Genomic DNA, 27,130 nt, shown 5'->3' with positions numbered 1-27,130 from the left:
ACACAGACCCCTCGTATGTCATGCGGGTGTCTGAATGACCCAATCTTTAGCTTCCGTCGTCAGACTTGTGGTATTCTTTGTCAACATTCACCTCTTCAGTATAAGAGCCTTCCGCTTGCAATATTTTGATGATGGTAATTGGGCTGAAACGCTGTTAACGTCGTCTCTTTCGCCGTTCGTATGGAGAGAGTTAACGAAAGAAAAGGAGAGGCGTGGCAAAAGAAAAAGAACAGATCAGGGAGATCACCTATGACAAACGTGACCCCCGAGCTTTGAGGCAGGCGAGGTGGGGGTATATTGCTGTCCCTGGTGACATCAGCGAACAGGTCAGGGTGAGGGGGGGGGGGTAACCACTGCTGTTTACACAGTGCTGTAAGGCTGCGTGCTGCACACCTTCCTTCTCCTGTCTCCTTTTGTCATTTGTCTCTTTTTTTTCTTTCTTTCTCTTTACCTTTTTTTGTCATCCTTTTTGGCTCTCTCTCTCTCTCTCTCTCTCTCTCTCTCTCTCTTTGTGTCTGTTTCTTTCTCTTAGTCTCTTTGTCACTGTCTCCCTCTCTTTCTTTCACTTTATCTTCCCCCCCCCCTCTCTCTCTCTTGCTGTCTGTTCTATTCTTTCATTCTCTCTGTTCAGAGGAGATGGTGCAGAAAGGAAGAGAAGGGTGTGTGTGTGTGTGTGCCCCTGTGGGTGTGAAAGAGTGTGTTGTGTTGGGCTGACCGTGTGGACAGTGGAGAATTAAAACGCACGTGAGCAAACACCCGGACACCACGTACACTTCACAGACATTCTATCTGTTGGTTGACAGTAAAGTACTTTTCCACTTACACCGCTCGTTGCTTTTGCGTTACCAGCAAGCCTGTCGGCTCATTCATTTCCCTCAATACCTGCATGTCTGGGGAATCTATGTAATCCATGTAAGCTTTTGCATCCAGATGCAGTGCATTGCCTCCTGCCACTCTGGGCTCCCCATTCCTCTCTCAAAAATTGTCGCAAACTCTTGATACTTTAAAAAAAAAAAAGGTCTTGTTCATCATTTGTCACAAAATGACCAACCATTTTGACCTTGCGATCATATCCACAGCTTTACTGAACAGTTATTCAAACCACTTTTTTTTATATAATTTGTTCATGATTATTGTGACCATAGAAACGTGACACACATAAGCAGATATTCTTCAAAACTGTTTAACAGAGTAAAATGAAATGAAGGTGGAAGAGCGAGAAAAGGCATAGCAGACTTCACACTCACTCACTCACTCACTCATTCCCTTGACCGTTGGGGTCGTTGGGGGTACATGATGAAGATGTCATAGCTCGCCACGCCGTTCTGTTGGCAGCTGTCGTGAGGAGATCTGGCATCGTCATTTTGGTCCATTCCTTGACGTTGTCGGACCAGCTCTTTCTCTGCCGCCCCCGTCTGCGCCCTCCCTCTACAGTCTCTTGCAGGATGGTTTTGGAGAGGGTGTTATGTCGTATGACATGACCAAACCATGCCATCTTCCGTCGTTTGACAGTCGCCAGCAGTGGTTCTTGGGGCCCAACAAGCAGACTTCACCACCCTTCATTTCTCAGGGTTTTTTTCCCCCGAGACAGCAAAGTGAATATTTCCAGAGCCGGAAAATAGACAACAAATAAAAACATCTGGGTTGACTGTGTGTGTAGGAAGGAGAGGGGGGTTCAGAATGTTTGAAGCGTACTTGAATATGAAATGTCTTTGGAAATTATGTATGGCTTGTCCTTCCTGTTAATATGACGTCGAGGCTGAATGTAGCTTTAAAATATCCTTCCTTTTAACGTGGACGAGGCTGTAAGGTTGGTTGTGTAGCTTTAAAATGTCCTTCCATTTAACATGGACGAGGCTGTAAGATTGGTTGTGTAGCTTTAAAATGTCCTTCCATTTAACATGGACGAGGCTGTCAGGTTGATTGTGTAGCTTTAAAATGTCCTTCCATTTAACATGGACGAGGCTGTAAGATTGGTCTCCTGAGATGCTTCCCGGATGTACCCAGAATAAAGTCAGTTTCACTGGCTAACTACACAGGATACAGCTTTGGGGTGAGGCAATGATTAAATGACTGTAGCACCTGAACATACATGCCCTCTCTGTCGCTCTCTCTTTCTGTCTCTATCAATCTCTGTATACCTATCTGTCTATTTGTATGTGTGTGCGTGGGGGTTGGGAGTCATCTATTTCTGTTTCTAGCTGGTCTGCGTGCACTTTTGTTGACCTGAGAAGTGGGTAAAATCCCCATCCTTCACTGACCCATTAAAGTGAATCGAACCTAAAAGTGAAGGATTCGAACTGTCGACCTCAACAAACTTGGGAATAAAAAAAAAATATGAGGCGCCGTGACCAACTTGGCTATCATGTCCGTAACGGCCATCCTCCATGTTGCCACTTGACCTCGACTGGTGGAAAATCGAGGTCCCGTGTACAACAAACACTTAGCGCACGTAAAACTACCCTCGACAACAAAAGGGTTGTTCCTGGGGAAACTGTGCAGAAAAATCCACTTTGATATGGGTGGCGCTGTACTGTGGCAACGCGCTCTCCCCGCGGAGAGCAGCTCAACTTTCACACAGAGAAATGTGTTGTGACAAAAACTTAAAAAAATTATTAAAAAATAAAAAATTGTATATACATAGACACAGTACATTACATGAAATCAGATACTTTACAGATATAACACATGAAAGACACATGTCATTATTTTTGTTTGAACGTTTGTTTATTAGTTGTTTATTCTTCTGTTTCTCCTAACACCAAGGCTCGATCGAAGGCGTTCCATGAAGTGTGTGTGTGTGTGTGTGTGTGTGTGTGTGTGTGTGTGTGTTCGTTCTTTGATTCAACGTCTTTTCTCACTTTGAGTGATATTAGACGTGTAGGGGGGGAGCGACTGGGACTTGGTGGGGGTGTGGGGGTGGGGGGTAGGCGTGTATGCCGTGTCAGTGCGTCCTTGCGTGTATGTTTGTCTGTGGCTATATCTGTGTACGTGAGTACGTGCGAAAGTGCTTGCTTTGTTGCTTAAACTTTGTTTCTGTTTCTGAAATTAATCATTTTTACCAGCCGTTTCTAATATATATATATATATATATATATATATATATATATATATATATATATATATATGGATAGATAGATATTACTACACATTATGTTCTTGTCTTTAAATGAATATCGAGCCATTGCATGTTTGTGTCAATCATTTTACAATGTTGATTTCAATGGAATGAATGTAGTGTGAAGTTTTAGCATTCATGTCTTCAACGTTAATAAAACTTTACTCCATATAGAATAGCCCTTTTTTTTCTTTTTTTTTTTCTCAGTCCTTGGCTATTTCTGTGTTATTGCTCTGACCTGACATAATTTTTTCTGCATGGAGTGATAAAACACAAATTTTATTGTTTCCTTATGACCCGTACGGTAAACGATTTCCTCACACACACACACACACACACACACACACACACACACACACACACACACACACATGTTGAAAGGACAGGTACTACGTTTCTTCCCGGACCCAGAACACGAAAAACCCACAAACTGTGACGCAGAGAAAACGGGGCGTGTTGGGTGAATGGATGCTTGCGGAAGCAGACGGCAACCTACCAGCCCACGGTCAGGATAAAAACGGGCTCTCCTGTCCTCTAACTCACAACACAACACTGACCGCTCGCTTGTTGTTTATTCAGCGTAACTTTCCAACATTTCTGACTTGTCCATTTTTCTTTCCCCTCGGCAGTTCGTGTCAACCATGGGCAGAGTTACCTACCTTTGCGAACTGACTGTTTTCCTGTTGGTTGTCGTCTGCTCAGTAAATTCTCTCAGTCGATGTGAGTTTGTTGTTATTGTAAACAGTTGTTGTGGTGGTGATTTTGTAGCTGTAAAAGGTGATCGTTCGTTTGTCAAGTTGGGTAAATTCCAGATATTGCATCCTGAATTATTGCACCTATTTTACCGGCAATTTTTGTGCATGTATGAAACGATATTACCATTAGCAGACATTGTAACCCATTTTTGGTGACACCACATTTGTAAAATTTCTGTAAAATGAGAATACTCACTTTGTGTAAGTTGTGAAAAACACAGGGTTTTTTTTCCAAAATATCATAAATCAGTCAGTCATGCTAAAGTGAGTGCTTTGAAACTTTGCCAAGTCTATCCAGTCTATTCATCATGTCAACAAAAATTTCACAGCTGAATGTACTTGCATTTTTTTAAATAGGTATTTTTCTTATAGCATAAACAAACGGCCAGTACAGGGACTGTAAAGACGGAAGTCATCGGGCAGTATAGAATGAGTTATGGTGACATTGTTGTCAGCCGTTACGTCGAAAAAGATATATCAACATCGTTCTATTATAATTGTGTCCTGCTCAAGGTGACATTGATGTTAGCCGTTACGGACACGATAACCAAGTGGTCCTGTTGCCCCCATATTTCCATCCTTGAGGTCGGAGTTCGAATCCTCGACTGAAACAGCTTAATGGGTAAGGGAAGGATGGGGAACTCCCCCCCTTTCCCAGTGTCATTAACCCTTTCCATACGAACGGCGAAAGAGACGACGTTAACAGCGTTTCAGCCCAATTACCATCATCAAAATATTGCAAGCGGAAGGCTCTTATACTGAAGAGGTGAATGTTGACAAAGAATACCACAATTCTGACGACGGACGCTAAAGGTTGGGTCATTCAGACACCCACTGGACATCCGAGGGGTCTGCAAGCCATATGTGGAGGCTCAGAGCTTCCCCACAGAAAGTCAGATTGCTAATCTCTTGTTTGTCTCAGATAAATTCATATCTTTTTTTTCCCCCTCAAATTAGAACTGTGTAGAGGAGAAGAGAGGACTGGCCGTACTGAGTGAGTTAAACGATGGTGGTGAAAGTGAAAGTAAGCCCACATTTGATTATTTTTCTTCCCAGCAGCAAGTTAGCGCCTTGAGCACGTGCACAAACACTGAGACTGTTGGTGTATAATAACAACAGCTGCGTTGCCACTTACGTATCGCAACTAACATGTAAAAATGTAAGGATTGCACATTTATAAACTCAGTCACGTACTGTTTTCCGGATAATGATTTTTCGGAATGGATGGCCTTTCATCTGTTTGTGTGTAATCATAGCACAAATGTCAACGTAAGTGCATGCAGGCCTGCTATAGACAGAAATAGATAACACCCCCATTACCCATCCACCACACTCAACACAAACACATACACACAGAGAGACATGAAGACTGACAGAGACAGAGAGCAGGTATAGACGTGGATGCTAAATATGCGACTGACGACTGGTGTGAAGCTAGTTATGTGACTGATAACTGTTGTTGTAAAGCTAGGTATGTGACTGATGCCTGCTTTTGTGAAGCTAGGCATGTGAATGATGACTGGTGTTGTGAAGCTAGGTATGTGACTGATGCCTGCTTTTGTGAAACTAGGTATGTAAATGATGAGTGGTGTTGTGAAGCTAGGTATGTGAACGATGACTGGTGGTGTGAAGCTAGGCATGTGAATGATGACTGGTGTTGTGGAGCTAGGTATGTGAATGATGCCTGGTGTTGTGAAGCTAGGCATGTGAATGATGACTGCTTTTGTGAAGCTAGGCATGTGAATGATGACTGGTGTTGTGAAGCTAGGCATGTGAATGATGAGTGGTGTTGTGAAGCTAGGCATGTGAATGATGAGTGGTGTTGTGAAGCTAGGCATGTGAATGATGACTGGTGTTGTGAAGCTAGGCATGTGAATGATGAGTAGTGGTGTGAAGCTAGGCATGTGAATGATGACTGGTGTTGTGAAGCTAGGCATGTGAATGATGACTGGTGGTGTGAAGCTAGGCATGTGAATGATGACTGGTGTTGTGAAGCTAGGCATGTGAATGATGACTGGTGGTGTGAAGCTAGGCATGTGAATGATGACTGGTGGTGTGAAGCTAGCCATGTGAATGATGACTGGTGGTGTGAAGCTAGGTATGTGAATGATGACTGGTGGTGTGAAGCTAGGTATGTGAATGATGACTGGTGTTGTGTGGTCCTGTGCACGGAACAGACCCCCCGGACAGACCTGTGCAGTGTGGGAACGTGTGCCGAAGGTACTGTCCTAACGGCTTCCAGACCGACTCCAGAGGCTGCCCCGTCTGTAGATGCAGTGAGTTGGCAATGTCCGTCATGATAACAGTACTGTGATAGCATTGACAACAACAACAACAACAACAACAGCAACAACAACAACAGCAGCAACAACAACAACAACAACAATAATAATAATAATAATAAGTTTAGTTCAGTTCATTTACTCAAGGAGGCGTCACTGCCTTCGGACAAATCCGTATGCGATATACCACATCTGCTAAGCACATGCCTGACCAGCAGCGTAACCCAACGCCCTTAGCCAGTCCTTGAGGAGAAAAATAAAAAGCACAAGCAAATAAATGGTTACATCATTGAATTAATGAATAAGTAATTAAACAAATAAAGAAATGAAAATGAGCAGATAGATAATGAATATGCGGAAAAAATGAATAAATAAAAATAATGATAAAAATGAAATAAATAGATATTATAGTAAAGACAATAATTGATAACAGTAATCATCATCATCATCATCATCAAGTCTCTTCGCTGTGACAGAAACAGAAAAAAAAATGAATAAAAATAATGATAAAATTAGAATAAAAAGACATTATGATAAAGACAATAATTGATAACAATAATCATCATCATCATCAAGTCTCTTCACTGTGACAGAAACAGAAAAAAAAGAATGAATAAAAATAATGATAAAATTAGAATAAAAAGACATTATGATAAAGACAATAATTGATAACAATAATCATCATCATCATCATCAAGTCTCTTCACTGTGACAGAAACAGAAAAAAAAAAGAATGAATAAAAATAATGATAAAATTAGAATAAAAAGACATTATAATAAAGACAATAATTGATAACAATCATCATCATCATCATCATCATCATCAAGTCTCTTCACTGTGACAGAAACAGAGCCCGTCAGACCGCCGTGTGGGGGCATCTGCAAAAGGTTCTGTCCCAACGGGTTTCTGAAGGACGGGCGTGGCTGCCCTGTCTGCCAGTGCAGTGAGTTCAGACTTTAAATCGCAATTCTGTTGACGTTTACGGGGAGATGGGTGGGTGGGGTGGGGTGGGGTGGGGGCGTCTGGGGGCCCCGTGGCAAGATCTGTCGGGTGTTGTTGGCCTTGTGATTCAGTGTTCGCCAGTGGAGTGATGGCCTAGAGGTAACGCGTCCGCCTAGGAAGCGAGAGAGAATCTGAGCGCGCTGGTTCGAATCACGGCTCAGCCACCGATATTTTCTCCCCCTCCACTGGACCTTGAGTGGTGGTCTGGACGCTAGTCATTCGGATGAGACGATAAACCGAGGTCCCGTGTGCAGCATGCACTTAGCGCACGTAAAAGAACCCACGGCAACAAAAAGGCTGTTCCTGGCAAAATTCTGTAGAAAAATCCACTTCGATAGGAAAAACAAATAAAACTGCACGCAGGAAAAAATACAAAAAAAAATGGGTGGCGCTGTAGTATAGCGACGCGCTCTCCCTGGGGAGAGCAGCCCAAATTTCACACAGAGACATCTGTTGTGATAAAAAGAAATACAAATACAAACAAATCAGGGTTCAAGGCCCCGTTTCGACATGGTGTTGTGTCCTTGGTAAAGGTGCTTTCCTCCGATTTTCCTCACTCCAGCCAGGTGCGAAATACACGTGAGAGCATGGGGGCGATTGTTTGTGTAGCTTATATGCAGGGGGTGGGTTGTAGGGGTGGTGGGAAGGGTATGCAACGAAATGGGTGAGACTGAGTGAAAGTGAAAGTTGAGTGCAATGCATTACCTGATTGAAGATACGTGTGTGTGCATGTGTGTGTATGTAGTGTGTGTGTGTGTGTGTGTGTGTGTGTGTGTGTGTGTGTGTGTGTGTGTGTGTGTGTGTGTGTGTGTGTGCATTCTGTGAATGATCTCAGCTCCGCGCTATGGACAGTGTGTTCAGCATTGAAAACATCAAATTGCCAGACGCTTTGTGATGACATGATTGTTGGATCACTTGCAGGGCCATGTCCACTGGTCAGGTGTTCCAGGCACTGTCCCCATGGTTACCAGACTGTCAGAGGATGTCAGACGTGCCAGTGCAAACGTAAGGACCCATCTCTTTGTTGAAATCTCTCTGTTCAGAAAACTCATTGCACATGTAGGGCTACACATTAACAGCAAAGCAACAACAAGCTCATATCGTGCTCAAGCACGTGAAAGATTGTTTTGCTTGGTTTCGTTTGACGGCTGATGAAAGTCACACAAATGTAGTCATGTTGAAATGCATGTTTTCCAAGTGTACAGGAATGACAGTCATTGACGTTAGTGTTTCTTTCTGTGAGCGATATTTTTGCTGGAGCGAAAAATGACTATTTCTATTATTTACCACCCCCGCCAACCTCCCCTCCCCTCCCGAAACAAACTCCACATCTATTTGTATTTACAAAATAAGAATCACTCTGCAGAAATATTACTTCCCATGTCTGAGGGTGTCAGACTTGACCTGACCATTGCCCCAGACACAGAGTCTCAAATAGGTACCTGCAAAGTTAACACACATCGATTTCATTTTTGAAGTAACCCTTTACATTTGTTTCTGCAAGAATACCAAAGAGGTAAGAATCTTACTGTTGCAGGAAAGTGGACGATTGTATGACAGTCAGTCGTGTACCACAATGACCACCAGAACAGCAGAGAAGGCATCTGCTATCCTGACTGTCTGGGCTAGAATTTGAATTGGTGGAGTGTCTTCCCCATGTCACAACACACACCACGTCACAACACAACACACACACCAATCCTCAGTTCCAGGATTCCTACAGAAGTGTGACAGTCATGTCCAACTGTGACCACCAGACCGGCAGAAGAGGCAACTGTCCTGACTGTCTGGGCTAGAATTTGAATTGGTGGAGTGTCTTGCCCAAGTTATACCCCCACTCTCTCGGCCAAGAGGATTTGATGACAGTTGGCGTTGGGATGGTTCCCAAAGGCCAACTAGCCCTCAAGGCTGCAGCACAAAGAGCCAGTGCAGTCTTGCCTCCTAATTTCAGAGTCATAGTCCTTCACAAAAACACTAAGCTGTAAATGTCTTCCCATTGCAACGTATTTGTATTTGTATTTCTTTTTATCACAACAGATTTCTCTGTGTAAAATGTAGGAGCCATTGATCATAATTGTAGCTCTCAGTTTGTTGTTGGCCCAACTGTAAGCTTATGTCAATCTTTAAGCTTTATTATTTTCCAAATGGATGAATAAAGATGTATTGTAATCTGAAAATGGCTTTTGTAGAGAAAAGCGGTCTCGCTGGAGAAAGAGGAATAGCGAATCTTATTCTTTCCCATGGATACCTGACTTGAACTTCCAAAGGAAAGAAAGCTCAACTGGCAAACAAGAAAACCACATTTCAACAGTCAAACAACTTACACGCCTTTCTACGAATCATGACAAACATCGACGGGCGCAATAGCCGAGTTGTTAAAGCGTTGGACTGTCAATCTGAGGGTCCCGGGTTCGAATCACGGTGACGGCGCCTGGTGGGTAAAGGGCGGAGATTTTTACGATCTCCCAGGTCAACATATGTGCAGACCTGCTAGTGCCTGAACCCCCTTCGTGTGTATATGCAAGCAGAAGATCAAATACGCACGTTAAAGATCCTGTAATCCATGTCAGCGTTCGGTGGGTTATGGAAACAAGAACATACCCAGCATGCACACCCCCGAAAACGGAGTATGGCTGCCTACATGGCGGGGTAAAAACGGTCATACACGTAAAAGCCCACTCGTGTGCATACGAGTGAACGTGGGAGTTGCAGCCCACGAACGCAGATGATGATGATGATGATGACAAACGTGTAGGCTATACATCTCATTATAACCACGAGACAAAAGACCTATATCCTTTTGCCTGTATATCAGACTTGCACCTGTACTCAGAAAGGAAAGAACTGTATTGCGAGAGAGAAAAAATCCTATCAGTTGCCCAGGAGCTCGGTACTTCAAAATAAAGCAGAAACAGTTACCCCGGTTGTTAAAAAATACCAGAACTTCACTGACAAAAGCAAGCATGTCGGTACAGCCTTACCTCATCGTTAGTGCCAAACACGCACGTGTAAAAGGTCAGGTCCTTTTTTATTTGTTGATAGTTACGAAGAAGACCGTTGATAGGTTGTTGTCATTAGAGACTGTTGCTAGGTTGTTACCCTGACAGTTGACGTGAAGGTGCCAATGTGGCCATGAAGATCGTTGACGTGTTTTGTCGTTAGAGACTTTTACCAGATTGTTGAGGTTAGGCACGTTACTAGGTTGATACCTTACGAGTTGACGTGAGTGTGTCTGTGTGGCCATGAAGGTCGTTGACGTGTTTTGTCGTTAGAGACTTTTACCAGACTGTTGAGGTTAGACATGTTACTTGGTTGTTACCTTACGAGTTGACGTGAGTGTGTCTGTGTGGCCATGAAGGTCGTTGACGTGTTTTGTCGTTAGAGACTTTTACCAGACTGTTGAGGTTAGACATGTTACTTGGTTGTTACCTTTCGAGTTGACGTGAGTGGCTATGAAGATCGTTGACGTGTTTTGGCGTTAGAGACTGTTACTAGATTGTTGAGGTTCGAGACGTTGTTGGATCGTTACCCTGGGAGTTGACGTGAGTGTGTCCATGTCTCCAAGAAGGAGACAGTTGACGTGTTTTGTCGTTAGAGACTTTTACCAGACTGTTGAGGTTAGACACGTTACTAGGTTGTTGCACTGATAGTTGACGTGAGTGTGTCTATGTGGCCAGCCCGTCCTGTGTGTGGTGGCCCCACCTGCCGCAGACACTGTCCTCACGGCTTTGTCAAGGATTTCCGCGGATGTTCCCTTTGTAGGTGTAAGCCTTCCCCAGGTGAGTTTGAAGAGTCTGGGCTGTTGGGTATGGCTGTTGCATCCCATGATAACTGTCTGTGTCTCTCTCTCTCTCTCTCTCTCTCTCTCTCTCTCTCTCTCTCTCTCTCAATCAATCAAAGAGTAGGGTGTTGAAAATGGTATCGTTGATGACAGTAAACATAAAATCAAACAAGTTTACAAAATAAGTCTTTGGACTGTTGTCAGTTTGCGGAGAGAGTATTACCTTGACAGTCCAGGGCTGCCCAGGCATCTGCTTCACAGAAGTGGTGTAGGGTATGTGGTTTGTCCGAACGCAGTGAAGCCTCTTACTGAAGCTGAACCAGGACTGCAGGGTTGACTTAAGCGATCTCAGCGACGCTAAGTTTGTTTAGCTTTAGGAGATTTCCTAAAGGTGCCATTCCCACAGATCTAGGAACATTCCTGATGCTATGGAAACTTAGCGTCAGCTGAGATTGCTCGTGCAACCCGGCCCTGAAAGTCTGATCCTGAAAGCCTCTCGCAAACAAACGTGTACTCCACTTCTGTATAAGTTACACTGGCTTCCAACTGCTGAGAGAATCGAGTTCAAAATTGCTTGTATATGTTGGATCTGCACCGTCGTACCTTTCTGACCTGGTGAAAATGTGTTGTCCACGCCAACCTGGCTTGCGTTCTTCGTCTGATACACACTCATGTATGAAATCCCACGTTAGAGACCAAGCCCCCATGGTTTCTGAACATTAACACAGCATGGAACTTGGTTTTGGAAATTTCTACCACAAAATATCAGACACAGTTTTATTACCAAATCTGTGGAATCTGATCATAAAACATATTTATTCAAACAATGTTCTAAATTGTAGATCCTTCTCCATACAGACTCTTAGTGCTTGACTGAGTATGCGTCGATGTGTGGGTTAGGAGTGGGGGTAGGGGGGTGGTGGGGGTGAGAGGAGTGTTACGGTGTTGTGGGTCATGATACACTGCTTTTAGAATAGTGGTTTTTGTGAGCTTGTATCTTAGCAATGTCATTATCATTACAATTATTATATTCTTGTATCTTATTCATAGTACACGTTATGTTGAATGCGTTTAGAACCGCAAGGTAAACACTGTATAAATGCACATTAGTAGTAGTAGTAGTAGTCGTCTTCGTAGTAGCCGTTATTATCACGGTCATCATGACTGGAGGGACGGACAGCACGTGCAGTGCTGCAGACTGACGTGTCGCTGTGTCCTCCAGACCGGTAGTAGTAGTAGTAGTAGTAGTGTCATCATTATCGTCACTGTCATCATGACTGGAGGGACGGACAGCACGTGCAGTGCTGCTGCAGACTGACGTGTCGCTGTGTCCTCCAGACCGGTAGTAGTAGTGGTAGTAGTAGTGTCATCATTATCGTCACTGTCATCATGACTGGAGGGACGGACAGCACGTGCAGTGCTCAGTGCAGACTGACGTGTCGCTGTGTCTGTCCAACAGACCGATGCAGCCGCCGCCGCTGTTTGGTGTCCTGCCTCCTGCGAAGATCCGTTCCTGCCGGATGCAGTTGCCCCCCTTGCAGCATGTTCCCGCATGTCCGTAAGCCGTGATGACCTGCCCCTTCCTTTTCCCAAACCTTCCGTGAAAAGGACTCGGCTACTGTAAGTCACTCACACTCTGAAATCATTGTTGCTGTCGTTGATGGTAGTAGTGTTTGTTGTTGTAGTTTTTGTTGTTCTTGTTCTTGTTGGTAGTAGTAGTAGTAGTGGTAGTAGTAGTTGTTGTTGTTATTGTTGTTGTTGTTGTTGTTGATGGTAGTAGTCAGTAGAAGTAGTAGTAGTTGTTGTTGTTGGTTGTGGTGGTGGTGGTTGTGGTAGTGGTAGTAGTTGTTGTTGTTGTAGTAGTTGTAGTAGTAGTTGCTGTTGTTGGTAGTAGTAGTAGTTCTTCTTGTTGTTGTTATTGTTATTGTTGTTGTTGATAGCCGTCGTCATCGTAGGTGATGGTGGTGGTAGTGTGACTCGTCACGTGTAACTCCCTAACCTTCAGAAATTCTTGTTGTTACTGTTGTTAGTAATAGTTGTAGAACTAGTTGTTGTTGTTGTTGCAAATAGTTATGATTTTAATTGTTCCATATTATTATTACTTACTTTGATTATTGGCAAATATTTTTCGTCATTATTATTGATTAACAATATCAGTCATTATGGTGTCATTATTATTGATGATATCAATAAATTCGCACTGTGAGTTTACTCACGATGGTGTTAGTCAATGTACATATAATACCCGTCCATTGGCTTTGCTGTTTTCGTTGCCTTTTGATATGGATACCAGTCGTAACCATACCATATATTTGAATTTTTTCAATCAATGGATAAATAACACCAACAAAGGGGGACAAAAAACTCACCCACCACTGTCTTAATGGTAGAGGAGACAGGTACGGTCTGTTGAAAACATGTTTGCCTCTCATATGTAAACAACTAGTGTGTGTGTGTGTGTGTGTGTGTAATCGGCCAATGTATGTATTAAATGTGTGTTGCAGAACCTGGGTGTCAGAAAAGAACACATGAAAATCCACATCATTTGCTCCAGTCAGAAGACGTTTCTTTCTTTCTTTTTTTTTCCACAGCGACTTTTGTATCTACCTCGCTATTTTTCGTCATATATTTTGGACGAATTGAAAAAAATCTTTGTACCGGCCTATTTATACAGACGTTTTTAATACCAATTATTTGCAAATTTTGGCTCAGGAGCTCAGGCAGAAGGGTTAAAATTGCTCAGGAACTCAGGGCTCAAAGGGTTAAGTGAGCGTTTTTCGTTGTGTTACTTTGGAAAATAAAATAGAAGAAAAGTCCAGTGTTTGTTTGTTAGTCTTCTCTGCTAGTTTACGTTTTCTGCTTTGTATTTTTTCCACAACGTTGTGTTTTTTCCTTATTAACGTTAAACTATCGTCTATAATTTGTTTTATGCATCATTATATATTGACACATTATGCAAAAATTAATGAAAAAAAAAATTAACAGTCGAGTATACCATCTGTTTCTACGTTTTGTTCTGCTCAAAACAGAATTAAACTTTTTAATAATTTTGAGATTTGGATATAAAATAATTGCACAGTATAATATCTACACACACACACACACACACACACACACACACACACACACACACACACAGAGAGAGAGAGAGAGAGAGAGAGAGAGAGAGAGAGAGATCCAAGTAGATTCCAGATTAAATATAATAAACTGGAAACAACACAGGCAAAAAGATACAGCCAATTCATCCACATACATAAAGCAATGCGATTTACTTTTCACGGCATCGTACAACGGGTATCCTACAAGAGATTCGAAACAAAAATCAGTCACACGACGACCATGGATACAAACTGGCATCGACAGAACAACGTGAGCAGTGCTGTCAGTGACTGGTCACCACTAGACAGGGACTGTTTAGCTGTGAAGTCAGTGACTGGTCACCACTAGACAGAGACTGTTTAGCTGTGAAGTCAGTGACTGGTCCCCACTAGACAGGGACTGTTTAGCTGTGAAGTCAGTGACTGGTCACCACTAGACAGGGGCTGTTTAGCTGTGAAGTCAGTGACTGGTCATCACTAGACAGGGACTGTTTAGCTGTGAAGTCAGTGAGTCAGGGACTGGTCACCACTAGACAGGGACTGTTTAGCTGTGAAGTCAGTGACTGGTCACCACTAGACAGGGACTGTTTAGCTGTGAAGTCAGTGACTGGTCACCACTAGACAGGGACTGTTTAGCTGTGAAGTCAAGGACTGGTCATCACTAGACAGGGACTGTTTAGCTGTTAAGTCAGGAACTGGGCTCCAGACAAGCCAGGCACGGACTGACTGGTTCCTACACTCAGTCGTGTTTTTGAGGTGGCGTCAGTTCATGTGGTGCAATTCTCTGCATGCTTTAAAGACACCGCGAAGCAATGATATCTTTTTTTTTTCTTTTTTTCTTTTTTTTCGTATTTCCGGAATAACCCGCCTAACGCTGACATGGATGACGGGATCTTTAACGTGCGTGTTTCTTCTTGTGTACGCGTATTTACTCGAATTTTGCAGATTAAGGCATATATATCAGGCCTGCAAATGTTGACCTTTGGGGGGAGGGTGGGGCGTGTCTGTCATTAAATTTGGCACACCTGGGTCAGTCGGATTTGGAGCAAGGGAGTCAACTCTTACACCACCAGGACACAAGTCAGACGCTCTAACTCAGACTTCAGACCTCATCATGTCTTCATGAACTGAGGAAACTGTCACTGCAGGCACGACATAGCACAAAATACAAACACAGACATACCCATTGGTGCCCTGCCCTGTGGACTGAGGAAAATCAGGGTAAAGTGCTTTCCCCAAGGACACAAAGCTATGCCGAAACTTAGCCTCGAACCCCGATCACTGGTGGACACTGGATCAGAAGTAAAACGCCTAAGTAACTGATTCTGTCTCGGCGCCCCCTAAAATTAATGTGCACCTACGCACCATAACATCTGTCACTTGGTTTCTCTCTCTCTCTCTCTCTCTCTCTCTCTCTCTCTCACACACACACACACACACACACACACACACACACACACACAACATGGTTTATTCATATAATAGGACAAGGCCCCTTATGAAGAGGTATGTGAACACAATATGGCGGAAACACAATAATGCAACATGCATGGAAATATATAGCATCACTTCCAAACGTAAACTAGGCTTGCTATGAAACGTAATGCAGAATAATCCGGCGGTAATCTCATGACGTAATGGTTTCTCAGAATTTGAAAACTATATATAGATACAAAGAAAGGTTTCTAACAATTTCACAGGAGGTTGAAGACATTGATACGTTCAATTCAAACATTATTTGGTTGTCTATAATATTTAGGTTCAATAAATGTTTCTCGAATGTTCCTCAGATCTGGACAACAAAGAACAAAGTCCATTTCATTTTCTGTCGAATCTTTGCACAATGGACAAATCAGATCACTGTCATTACACGTTCTATATCTATAGTGGAGAGAGGGTGTTCTCCATTGTACAACAACGAAATCTATCAGTTCATTGCTTTTGTCATTGTGTGTATGGAAAGACAACACAGAACATCTCAAAGAAACACCAGGTTAGGTTCCAACATGAACTGATATATTCCGTCTTCCTGCGTGTATGCCAGTCATGGACATGGATTTAGACAGAAAAATCCAAGGAGTTGTTAACGCAAGGTACTGAACATCAGGTAAAACTGATCGCATCTCCAATGAACAAGTACGCCAATTCATCAAACAACACATTTGACCGAATGGTGATCTGCTGACATCAATAAAGAAAAGAAAACGATGCTCAGTTGTACGTAGTATGGCCACGTAACAGGATCCAATGGTAAGACGTAACAGGATCCAATGGTAAGACGTAGCAAGATCCAATGGCTGATCCAATGGTAAGACGTAACAAGATCCAATGGTAACTGAAGACGTAACAAGATCCAAATAGTAAGACGTAAAAAGATCCAATGGTAACTGAAGACGTAACAATATCCAATGGTAAGACGTAACAAGATCCAATGGCTGATCCAATGGTAAGACGTAAAAAGATCCAAATAGTAAGACGTAACAAGATCCAATGGTAACTGAAGACGTAACAAGATCCAAATAGTAAGACATAACAAGATCCAATGGTAAGACGTAACAAGATCCGAATAGTAAGACGTAACAAGATCCAATGGTAAGACGTAACAAGATCCAATGGTAACTGAAGACGTAACAAGATCCGAATAGTAAGACGTAACAAGATCCAATGGTAAGACGTAACAAGATCCAATGGTAACTGAAGACGTAACAAGATCCAAATAGTAAGACATAACAAGATCCATGGTAAGACGTTACAAGATCCAATGGCTGATCCAATGGTAAGACGTAACAAGATCCAATGGTAAGACGTTACAAGATCCAATGGCTGATCCAATGGTAAGACGTAACAAGATCCAAATAGTAAGACGTAACCAGATCCAATGGTAAGACGTTACAAGATCCAATGGCTGATCCAATGGTAAGACGTAACAAGATCCAATGGTAACTGAAGACGTAACAAGATCCAAATAGTAAGACGTAACAAGATCCAATGGTAAGACGTTACAGGATCCAATGGTAAGACGTTACAGGATCCAATGGCTGATCCAATGGTAAGACGGAAAACGATGGACTGTCGGAGACAACGTTGCAGAATGGACACGCTGAGGGAAGTTTGCAGAGAGACTCAGGCTTTGAAAGACAACGGCAAACCTGGAGGAGCTGCTCCTCCATCCCGGCAGTGCCCCAGTGAGTGAACCTTCACGGAGTTCAGCGAGAAGAAGACAAAAACAAGACGAACAGCAGCAGCAGTTTAACAATAATACTGATGATATCTGGTAAACAGTAACAGCATCAGGTGAGCCAGGAGCAGCAGTAGTAGGCTATAATTGTGGTTGTTGTTGTTGTTGTTGTGGTCGTTGTTGTTGTCCACGTTTTGGGTTTGTTTTTTTTTAAACATGTTTTATATTTCCATTTTTATAACACATAGACAGTTGACACAAATGTAAATGAAAGTGGAAAAATCACGACAAAAGGGACGCCGAAAACACGATGAAAGCAAAACATAATGACAAATATGTATAGTAATCTAAGCGATACAACTGTGAATAAGTGTATATATCATGTTCACAACCGGCTGAGTCATCGAATAAATAAAAGATATCCATACCACCCAAAATGTCTCAGTTTTACGTAGGTACATCTTAACGTGCGCACATGAAATAGGGGAGGGGGGCGGGTCATAATCAAGACATGTACTAGAAATCAAACATAAAAAATAAATCATCGTGTTGTTGTATGTTTTGGGTTTGTTTTTTTTTTGCTGCTGCAGAAAGCGAGAGCGCGCGCGCGTGTGTGTATGTATGTGTGTGTGTGTGTGTGTGTGTGTGTGCCGTGTGTGTGAGTGCGTCACTGCGCGCGCGTTTGTTGTGCTGGTGTTACTGATGTCAGTGTGTGTGTGTGAGTGCCACGGTGTGTGTGTGTGTGTGTGTGTGTGTGTGTGTGTGTGTGTGTGTGTGTGTGTGCCAGTGTGTGTGTGTGTGTGTGCCAGTGTGTGTGTGTGTGTGCCAGTGTGTGTGTGTGTGTGTGTTCGTCTTCAGTTTAACGTCTTTCCACTTGAAGTGATATCAGTGTGTGTGTGTGTGTGTGTGTGTGTGTGTGTAGCAATATCCACAATTTTCCAACTCAGTCATGAGTCACTGGAATAATTATTGTTCACAAGGCGTGTACGTTTACTCCGCCAGTCACACAGAGGAGTGGAGGGGAAGAAATGTGGATAAAAAAGCCGTGTGTGTGTGTGTGTGTGTGTGTGTGTGTGTGTTGACGGTGAGTGAGAGACTTGAATAAGAGGGGGAAGTCAGTCGTGTGTGCAGTATGTGTAAGGTGTACATTGATGGTGACTGGAGAAAAAGATGTGTGTGGAGTGTGTGTGTGTGTGTGTGTGTGTGTGGGGGGGGGGTTACAGTACAATACAGTATCACAATATTGATCTCTGCACAAGGGAATTTTTGTCTGGGCAAACACACAGGCTGACGTCGACCGCACGAAACACATGAAGTTTAAGGTGGGCTATCAGCACATGCTAAAATAGATGCAGTATATGTGTTCAGAGATAAAAGTATACGGGGTGTAAAGGTTCATGAGCTACTGATTACTAGATTAATACACTTTTGAGAAACTGAAACTGGATCACAGCTGGGTTTTACCACTGTCGTGTTCATTTTTGAAGTGCTAACTCCTCATAATCTGATAAGAAGTCATCATTAAGAGTAACCTCCCCTATCTTCGTTGGCACCACAGTTTGTGACTTTGTGGATATATGATCAGTGTCAACGTGCATTTCCTGGTATTTTTACGAGCACAGTGATGGTACGTTGTCAGTATTTTGCTTTCATTAACGTTTAATGCAGTATTATAATGTACAGTCAGTTTGTTATTGGTAGTTTAGACGAATAATGTCATTTTCAGCATCAGGTAGGGTTAGTGTGGGCTTTTGCGACAGTTATATTTTTGGTCTCTACGGGAAGACCGTTTGCTCAAAATAGATACGTTACTCCATTGGCTAGCGATTATCAGGTTCAACTGTAGCCTCTTCTGATTGGCTAGAGTGATGTCTGCGATCTCAAAAGCACGTTTGCTAGACAGTATAGGTGTTAAAACAGCCTTGGGGTGGGTATGTTCAAATACGATACTGTGTGTTCAAATACAACAGGGGTATGCTGGCAAATACGTCATGCATGTTCAAATGCGACAGTCTACCTTCTGGGTTTTATTTTACTTAGGCCTGGAGTATAAGGTAGGCCTATTTCGTCCCTTTTCGCAACCTACAGTCAGTATTCTAAACATATGCGCTGTCTGTCGCATCGAAAAAAAGTTGCATCGTTAAAAAAAAATCGCAACAAGTACTGAGAGTTTTCATTTGCCACTTTGAACATGAACAAGTTTCAGATGTACTGTGGGATTAGGGTTAGAGGTTTAACCATAATTCTAACCCTAACCCACTGTCACTAAATCTGTTTTTTTGTTTTCGGTGCAGTTGATTTGGATGCGACGGTTCCTGCTGGGTGTGAGGGGGAGTTGAGAGAGAGAGAGAGAGAGAGACAGACAGACAGACAGACAGACAGACAGATGGTGCACAAATAGGATTAGGCTAAGCTGTTTCATACATACATACATTTCATACTGACGTACAGTTCTTGCAGTTGCACGCAATCACTCAAAAGATCGATTTCAGACTGGATAATTTTAATGTCTTTCAGTCATGACAAAAGTAGAGTGCACTTAGGGCCTATTTTTTAATAAGATGTTTGAGACTCTGTGTGTGTGTGTGTGTGTGTGTGTGTGTGCGGTGTGTGTGTGTGTGTGTGTTTGTGTGCGTGCTTGCGTGCGTGCATGCGTACCTCTGTTGTGTGTGTGTGTGTGTGTGTGTGTGTGTGCGTGCTTGCGTGCGTGCATGCGTACCTCTGTTGTGTGTGTGTGTGTGTGTGTGTGGTGAGGAAGGGGGAAAAGAAGAGAAGAGAGAGAGGTTCGAAGAAAAACTAACAGGGAGGCAGAGAGACAGAGAAATTTTCTCATTTCTTTTTGGATTTATTTGTTTGGGTCATCTTCTTCAGCATCCGTTGCTGCTTTCTTGCTTCCTTCTCTTCTGCTTTCCTTACTTTCTCCTCTTCTTTTCGTTTTTTCTCCATGATGACTTCATCACTGGTCATCAGTCGGTGCGTAGTTATGGCTTTTGACTTCCGTTTCGGGGTTGGTGTTGGCTTGGCAGATGGAGGTGATGCAGAGAACAGCTCAGCTACTGCAGCATCAGGATCTGGCACCACCTCAAAGTTGAGCTCGGTGTCAGACTGGGTGACCATGCTTAACAAATTGCTGATGTCGGAAGCTACTGGTACTGCCCCCAATTCCATGTTTTCTCTTTGGAGCACATCCTTGGAGCCAAGGTTATCAGGGTCAAGAGGAGAAGTTGAGAAGGACAAGGAAGAATCAAGGGTACAGACAAAATCCAAGACAGCTGGCGAAAGAAAGGGGTCTGAATCGGACATCTGGCTGGAGTGGCCAGATTCGGAGGCAGGAGTGATGTCTGCTGTTCCGATAGTGCTGTGTGGTGAGGAGGCATTCCAGTTAAGTGTTTCATCTGCTATCAGTGGAGCTGCAGTGATGGACGCCGTGGATGTTGATGGCAGAGGTACAGGCTGAGGAGCTGCAGTAATGGTCGCCGTGGGTATTGATGGCAGAGGTACAGGCTGAGGAGCTGCAGTGATGGTCGCCGTGGGTGTTGATGGCAGAGGTACAGGCTGAGGAGCTGCAGTGATGGTCGCCGTGGGTGTTGATGGCAGAGGTACAGGCTGAGGAGCTGCAGTGATGGTCGCCGTGGATGTTGATGGCAGAGGTACAGGCTGAGGAGCTGCAGTGATGGTCGCCGTGGATGTTGATGGCAGAGGTACAGGCTGAGGAGCTGCAGTGATGGTCGCCGTGGATGTTGATGGCAGAGGTATAGAAGATGAATCTTCAGCAAACATAGCTTCGCTGGGTGCAAATGCTTCCTTGGGAATGACCTCAGGTTTGAAGGGGTAAAGGCCTGTTGCAGCAAATGCGTTTGTGATCACCTCCTGCCTCATCGTGGCTGACCATGCCAGATTGAACAATTTTGGCCAGCTTGTTTTGTTCACAGCGTGAATGGTACTTTGTGACAGGAACTCTGTGCACTCTCGGTTGTAGTGCTTCTTTAAGGGGCCGAACACACCTCGATCGAGAGGCTGTAGAAAATGTGTGGTGTGGGGTGGCAGAGCCATGACGTGGATGTTTTCCTGTTGTGCCTTTTCCAAAAGGTCAATAACTTCATGCGAAGAATGGCCATCCAGCAGTAGCAACTGTGGTCGTTCCGGACCACAGAATTTCAGAAAAACATCATCAAACCATTTCTTGCTGATGTTCTCTGTCATCCAGCCACTAGCCTGGTACGTCCACACAGACTGATGTGGGGCATCGTATGTTGCAAATTTGTGCAGCGAGTTGGACGTTTTGCCTTTGGCAATGATCATAGGCGGCATTGCTTGGCCAGCAGCATTGATCGTGGCCATTATGGTTATGTTGTCCCTATTCTGGCTCGTCCCAGCACTCACTTTCGAGCCTGCTCCGGCGACCACCTTGACGGGATCATGCTGAAAGGTGATTCCAGACTCATCGGCATTCCAGATCCTCTCTGGATTTTTAGCAATGCCCAGCTTGTTTACCAGATCCCCATAGTCACGAAAGTAGTTTTCAACAACTACTCTGTTCATCATCCGCATCCTTGACACAGAGAGGGATTCTGCAGACCGCAGCCGTAGCTTAGGGAATCTTTCCTTCAGACCACGCCAATAGTCGTTGCCAGGAACACCCCGGAACTGAGTCTTCAGCTTCAGAGTTTTTGCTAGTGTTCCCATTCTTATGAGGACTTGTCGTTTTGTCAGGGGGAATCCACTTTCAGCAGCGGCCATTACCTTATCCACAACTTTCTTTTCAAGATGTAGAGGAATTGAGCATTTTCTACCCCTTTTTGGTGTGCTGGTACGTTTTCCCGTTTTCCTGTCAACAATTGTAGTTCTTGGGACACCAAAAACTTTGGCGGCTCTACTGGTGCTCATTGCACCAGATTTCACAGCTTCAACAGCTTCAACCAGTGCTTCAGGGGTGTATTTTCTTCTTCCTGGCATCCTACAAAACACACAAAACACATTAGATGAACTGAAAATACGGCTTTAATTTGAAGCAGAAAGAAAACATATAATACTGGTAAAAAAAGGGGGAAGACAACATGATTACAGGGTATTCATTCTGATGTCATCACACAACGTCTCCATCTCTTCCAATTCTTTCTCAAGGCCTTCCATCACTTGGTCCTTGAGTTCTATATTCTGAAAATTTTGACACACATGCTGTGCCAAACACACGACGCTCTTGACCAGGTCCGGATTGTCAGCCTCCTCGGCTTCATATCTGGCTGTTTCCATTAAAATGCAGTCACGAACTGCAGTGCATGTGCTGGCCAACTCCTTTAGCTTGGCACAGATGACCCCCAGGTACCCATGGTCAAAGTACCACTCGTCTCTCAACAGCTTGTCCAGTGTGGATTGGGCATGCAATGTGAGGGGGTTAGCCAGGCTGGAAACGGCACTATACTCCCGTTGGCGAAGCGCTTTCAATAATGACATGTCTGCACCTGAAATAATAGATGGAGCATTGAGAGGGGTAGGTAGGGGAAAAACTGGACAGAAAGATCAAGAACGCAACAAAGCAGAGGGGAAGGCAGAGTCAAAGAATAAGATTCAAGCTCAGAACTTTCAGAAGGAGGATTTATTTGTGCAACCTTGGGCCAGATTCACAAACGAGCACACACACACACACACACACACACACACACACACATACACACGAATTAAGCGCAAGATTCAATGAGATAAAATAAAATGAAAGTGGCTGTCGCAATTGCACACATTGGCTGAATGTGGTGTGTGCAATTGCGACAGTGTTTCAGACTTTAAATATAGAAAAACCTTGCATCAAAATCTCATGCATACTACATCAAATTAGACTTCAAAGCCTTAAGAATCGAAGACAACAGTTTATTACACATGCCAGTGAACTAAACTTACTTTTGATCCAAACTGGTGCAGGTTTTCAGGACCGTTGAATTTTTTTGCAAGTGGCTGCAGTAGCTCGTGTCACGTCGTGTGCAGTAGTCTAGTCGCAAAACACACGTGCTGCGAAAAGCGCGCAAAACTTTTGATAAACCTGATTGGTGGAAAGAAAAGATGATTTTATTGGCTACTAAAAGCTTCAACGCCTGGCACTGCTAGCCAAGGAGCATTACAGATACATTATGTTGAAAGTGAAAGTAGGGAGCTGGTGCCGCATTTGAACACATGTCGTATATGCCCACACTAACCCTAAATTGTTTCGTTGCCATTATTGCCTCGAGCACAGACATCACCCCGTCTTCTGCTAGACGTAATGTTTTCCGCTTTTAATCTGATTGAAAAATCTTCTCATTATGAACAGGATTAAAACATGTATTTTGTCTTCCCATGTCGCTACTCAGTGGCTGACAGTCTTTATTGCTGAAAAATTAGAACGTTAAGCAGATGTGTCGATCGACAATGGGATAGTTTTTGCTGACAGTGGCAGACAGCAGGATCTGCTCACAGCAGCTTCCTCCGACCTCTCTCGTTTACGACACACTGGCCTTTACTTCACCCCGCAGTTCCGTCTCATTTTCAGTACGCTGTTCTTGATAATGTGAGAATTGTTGCTTCACGTTGAACACAAAGGAAGTCGGGAATAGACCAAGCGGAACGGCAACTGACCTTGAAATGTTGTGTAGAAACATGCATCACTTCATACTTAGACTGTTATTAGTCATTGTTGTTCATCGGACTGGAAATTACAACAAGCCCTCTGGTATAAGGAATGGAACTCCCAAACTGACAATACTGAAATAAATTGTTATTGATTCAATGATTGATTTTAATTTTTATTATGGTGTTGTAATGATGATGGTGTAAATTGTAAATTATGTAATGATGGTGATGATAATTTAACAAAGCAGTTGTAGTCTGGTGGGTAATACTAGCAGTTGTAGTAATCAGGGTCTCAGTGAACTTGACCTGTGGTAATGATTGAATTAATTTTTGTCTTGAAATTAACTAATTCATACTGCTCGATAACTTCCTTAATTATACTCTGTGTCCTGGCAATAACTTCCTTAATTATACTCTCTGCCCTGGCCGTTTGTTTATGTTACAAGAAAAATATCTATAAACAAATGCAATTACATTCAGCTGTGAAATTTTGTGATGATATAAAGATTAGAATGGACTATCATATTTCGAAAAAAATCGGTATTTTTCACAACTGACATAAAGAGGTTGAGATTTTCTTATATTACAGAAATTTTACAAATGTAATCTTTTGTAGCCATAGACACTTCCTAATTGTGGCAAATGAATGGGCAAATGTGTATGCACAGTGGATATCCACTATAGAATCAGTTTGCATTCGACTTTGAGCCACAGTACTTGCCGAAGTTGACGGAGACGCCATCTTGTCAACTGAGCGAGCGAGCATGAATGGTGACTGTATGCTCGCATGTACTGTATTCAAACAAAGGCATTTTCAGCCACAATAAAAATACAGGTGCACTCTTGGGTGACTGTAGAACAGAGCTGTGCCATTTAGTTTCGCACAAAACTGTTAACCTGTGGAACTACAAATTTTTTAATTTGTGGTACGCTATAGCGTACCACAGTAACAAAGCATTGTGCACAAGAGGTATGCTACAGTGTAACTTAGTATAGAAAGAGTTAATGTGTTCACTATGCATTCTTTGATTGTGATGTATCCCAGCATTAACCAAGCTTGAGAGATAAGACACTTGCAGTGTTGGTATTGAAATTTGGATAATGCACCAATAGACACTTCCGTAAAGTGGGTGACCCTCAACTGTATTGCCTCAGTCTTCCAATTTAAGCCCATAGCACACTTAACTCTGGGTAGAAGCCGACCATGGGCCGAAAAAAACCACCCCCACCGAGAATCAAGCAGGTCTGCATCTTTCCAGCCATCAGTCTTCAACATTAACCACTTTGCCATGGCAGCTAGTGTTATTATTGTTATTATTTTAATGTGTTATGACAAGCCTATTACAGTATTAGTAGTAAACAAGATCTAAGCTTTTTTTCTTCAGTATTTTCCAAAGACAGTTCTGTGTAATTAAGCAGTTCTGATATATCTTTGTCCTCCACAGTTCCAAACTGCTTTTCATCCATGCCATCCAGTGAATGTTTCTGTGTATGACACTTCTGCATGTCACATCACCCATACACACACATACGCACACCCCCACCACCCCCCACCCCCACACACACATACGTTTACATACAAACACACACACACACACACACACACATGTGCACACGCACAGACACACACGCACACGCACACGTGCAGCTGAACAGGACTGTGGCTTGTAGTGGCAAAATGGCTGTACTGTGCATTGATTATGTGATGGACAAGTGTTTGAGACATGTTCACTGGGTGAGTGTGAAATGAAAGCTTCCAGGTAACAGGTCTGTATGAATGGACAGGTGTTGACAGCTGTGAATGAGTGACGGATGTGGCTTTGTAAGAATAGCCAGATAAGAATTAGTGATATTTTTTTCTTCCTTTACAACTAGACAGGCTGCATAACCACAAATATCAGACTGGTCCCATGACTATCTTTCTGTTGTTTTTATTATATTCACCACTGTGACTGCGTCTTTTGGATGGAAATTGAAGAATCTTGTCTGGGAAATCATGACCAAAATGGATTGAAACCGACAGCTGAAATGTTGTTATTTTCAGGTCTTCATTACTTCAGTTCATCTCCATTGCTCTTTGGACAACTTAGCTAGACTTCAATATATATTATTATTGATGAAATATTCATATTATTTAGCAGATATGCAGGTAGCATGGGTTTAAGCAGAGATGTTCCAGCCTGCAGATATGCAGGTAGCATGGGTTTAAGCAGAGATGTTCCAGCCTTCTGGTGTGCTGCTTGACAACATGGAAAGGGAAATTATAATCAGTAATTTAAAATTCTGAATTTGATCATGTATTTTAAACTTTTCTTTGCTTTCTGTCTATGTCTTTCTTTCCCTTTCAATGATTCAGTTGAACAGCACGGGTGAAAATGAAGTGCAGGTGAACAACTCTTTCTAACTTCAGGGTGAAAATTACTTTGCAGAGATCAACTTAAACTTGAAGATGGTTTGATTTTAGAATTTAGAAATGAATAGGGGCAGGAGTGGTGGTCAACTCAACGACAGGAGACCATTTGTTGCTGTCAGATGGAGAGAACCATTTTGTTGTCTGACATGATTCTGGTTTTTACCCTCCACGCCAGCTCCCCTCCTCCTCCTCCTATGGAGAATATCAATAATCAGAGATACTGCTACTACTATGACTAATAATGATAAAGATAATAAAAGTAAAATCAATGTATTTATAGCACTGAATCTTGGGCAGACATATGTATACATTTAGTGACTGAAACATATTTTAGTGGCAGAAAAAGGTCATTGTCTAGTGATGCTGCTGGCAAAGGGTGATAGAAAGAATAGGAAGATTTTTTTAATATAATTTAGAGATTTATCATTATGAATATGATATATATATATATATATATATATATATATATATATATATATATATATATATATATATATATATATATATAATCATGTTCAAAATAAACAATAATTCTTAGGAATTGAATATTGAAAAAACAAAAACAAATTGTTTAATCCTGCTCTTTGCACCATCTCTATGCTAGGGGTTCCAGAGGCCTGTAAAAGGTTGCAAGGGAGGTTAGAATATGTGTACAGCACAACTGGTACATGCATATCTGTATCTGAAGAGGCTGTGTGTGTGTCACAGAGTGTGTGTGTGGAAAGAGTAAGACTGACTTAAAGTTCACTCAAGACTGTGGCTTTGTGCTCTGGGCTGGCTTACAATAAACTGTTAAAAAAAAATATGCAAGGGGAAAATTGTGGTGGCATCATTCCAGAGTGTGCAAAGTGGGTGAAAAGATTTGCTCACTCCGACTCACTGGGTGGCTGGGCTGGAGGCCA

The 27,130-nt window shown here is 42.8% G+C and overlaps 3 protein-coding genes across 5 annotated transcripts in view; 2 read left to right on the top strand and 1 right to left on the bottom strand.

Annotated features, from left to right (window-relative positions):
* Positions 1 to 3,664: 3,664 nt before the first annotated feature.
* On the top strand, positions 3,665 to 13,784 carry LOC143302335 (antistasin-like). Of its 2 annotated transcripts, XM_076616958.1 has the most exons (7): positions 3,665 to 3,838; positions 6,051 to 6,149; positions 7,001 to 7,099; positions 8,080 to 8,163; positions 10,836 to 10,937; positions 12,399 to 12,559; positions 13,444 to 13,784. In XM_076616958.1, the coding sequence occupies exons 1-6, from the start codon at positions 3,760 to 3,762 to the stop codon at positions 12,506 to 12,508; spliced, it is 573 nt and encodes a 190-aa protein (XP_076473073.1). In that variant the 5' UTR covers positions 3,665 to 3,759; the 3' UTR covers positions 12,509 to 12,559; positions 13,444 to 13,784. The 2 variants fall into 2 exon arrangements, with proteins under 2 accessions (XP_076473073.1, XP_076473074.1); XM_076616959.1 differs by lacking the exon at positions 10,836 to 10,937.
* Positions 13,785 to 18,744: 4,960 nt separating this feature from the next.
* The window catches only part of LOC143302241 (phosphorylase b kinase gamma catalytic chain, skeletal muscle/heart isoform-like), a 67,046-nt gene continuing 58,660 nt past the window's right edge, over positions 18,745 to 27,130 (top strand). For both annotated transcript variants that reach the window (XM_076616825.1, XM_076616824.1), the window contains exon 1: positions 18,745 to 18,842. The gene's annotated coding sequence lies outside the window, so the exon portion shown is untranslated. The remainder of the gene's footprint in view (positions 18,843 to 27,130) is intronic.
* On the bottom strand, positions 18,953 to 23,404 carry LOC143274850 (uncharacterized). Its single transcript, XM_076578805.1, has one exon. It carries the CDS (start codon positions 22,169 to 22,171, stop codon positions 20,045 to 20,047), a length of 2,127 nt encoding a protein of 708 aa, XP_076434920.1. The 5' UTR covers positions 22,172 to 23,404; the 3' UTR covers positions 18,953 to 20,044.

The sequence above is a fragment of the Babylonia areolata genome, chromosome 29 (assembly GCF_041734735.1).
Source record: "Babylonia areolata isolate BAREFJ2019XMU chromosome 29, ASM4173473v1, whole genome shotgun sequence".
NCBI lineage: Eukaryota > Metazoa > Mollusca > Gastropoda > Neogastropoda > Buccinidae > Babylonia > Babylonia areolata.
This window is presented reverse-complemented; position numbering and strand designations above follow the sequence as displayed.

Bases quoted from the DNA above. Each gene is read 5' to 3' on its own strand.
- LOC143302335 (XM_076616958.1), top strand. From the start codon at position 3,760: ATGGGCAGAGTTACCTACCTTTGCGAACTGACTGTTTTCCTGTTGGTT. The intron at 8,164-10,835 runs GTAAGGACCCAT...CTATGTGGCCAG, and splicing joins TCAGACGTGCCAGTGCAAAC to CCCGTCCTGTGTGTGGTGGC. The intron at 10,938-12,398 runs GTGAGTTTGAAG...TCTGTCCAACAG, and splicing joins TAGGTGTAAGCCTTCCCCAG to ACCGATGCAGCCGCCGCCGC.
- LOC143274850 (XM_076578805.1), bottom strand. From the start codon at position 22,171: ATGCCAGGAAGAAGAAAATACACCCCTGAAGCACTGGTTGAAGCTGTT.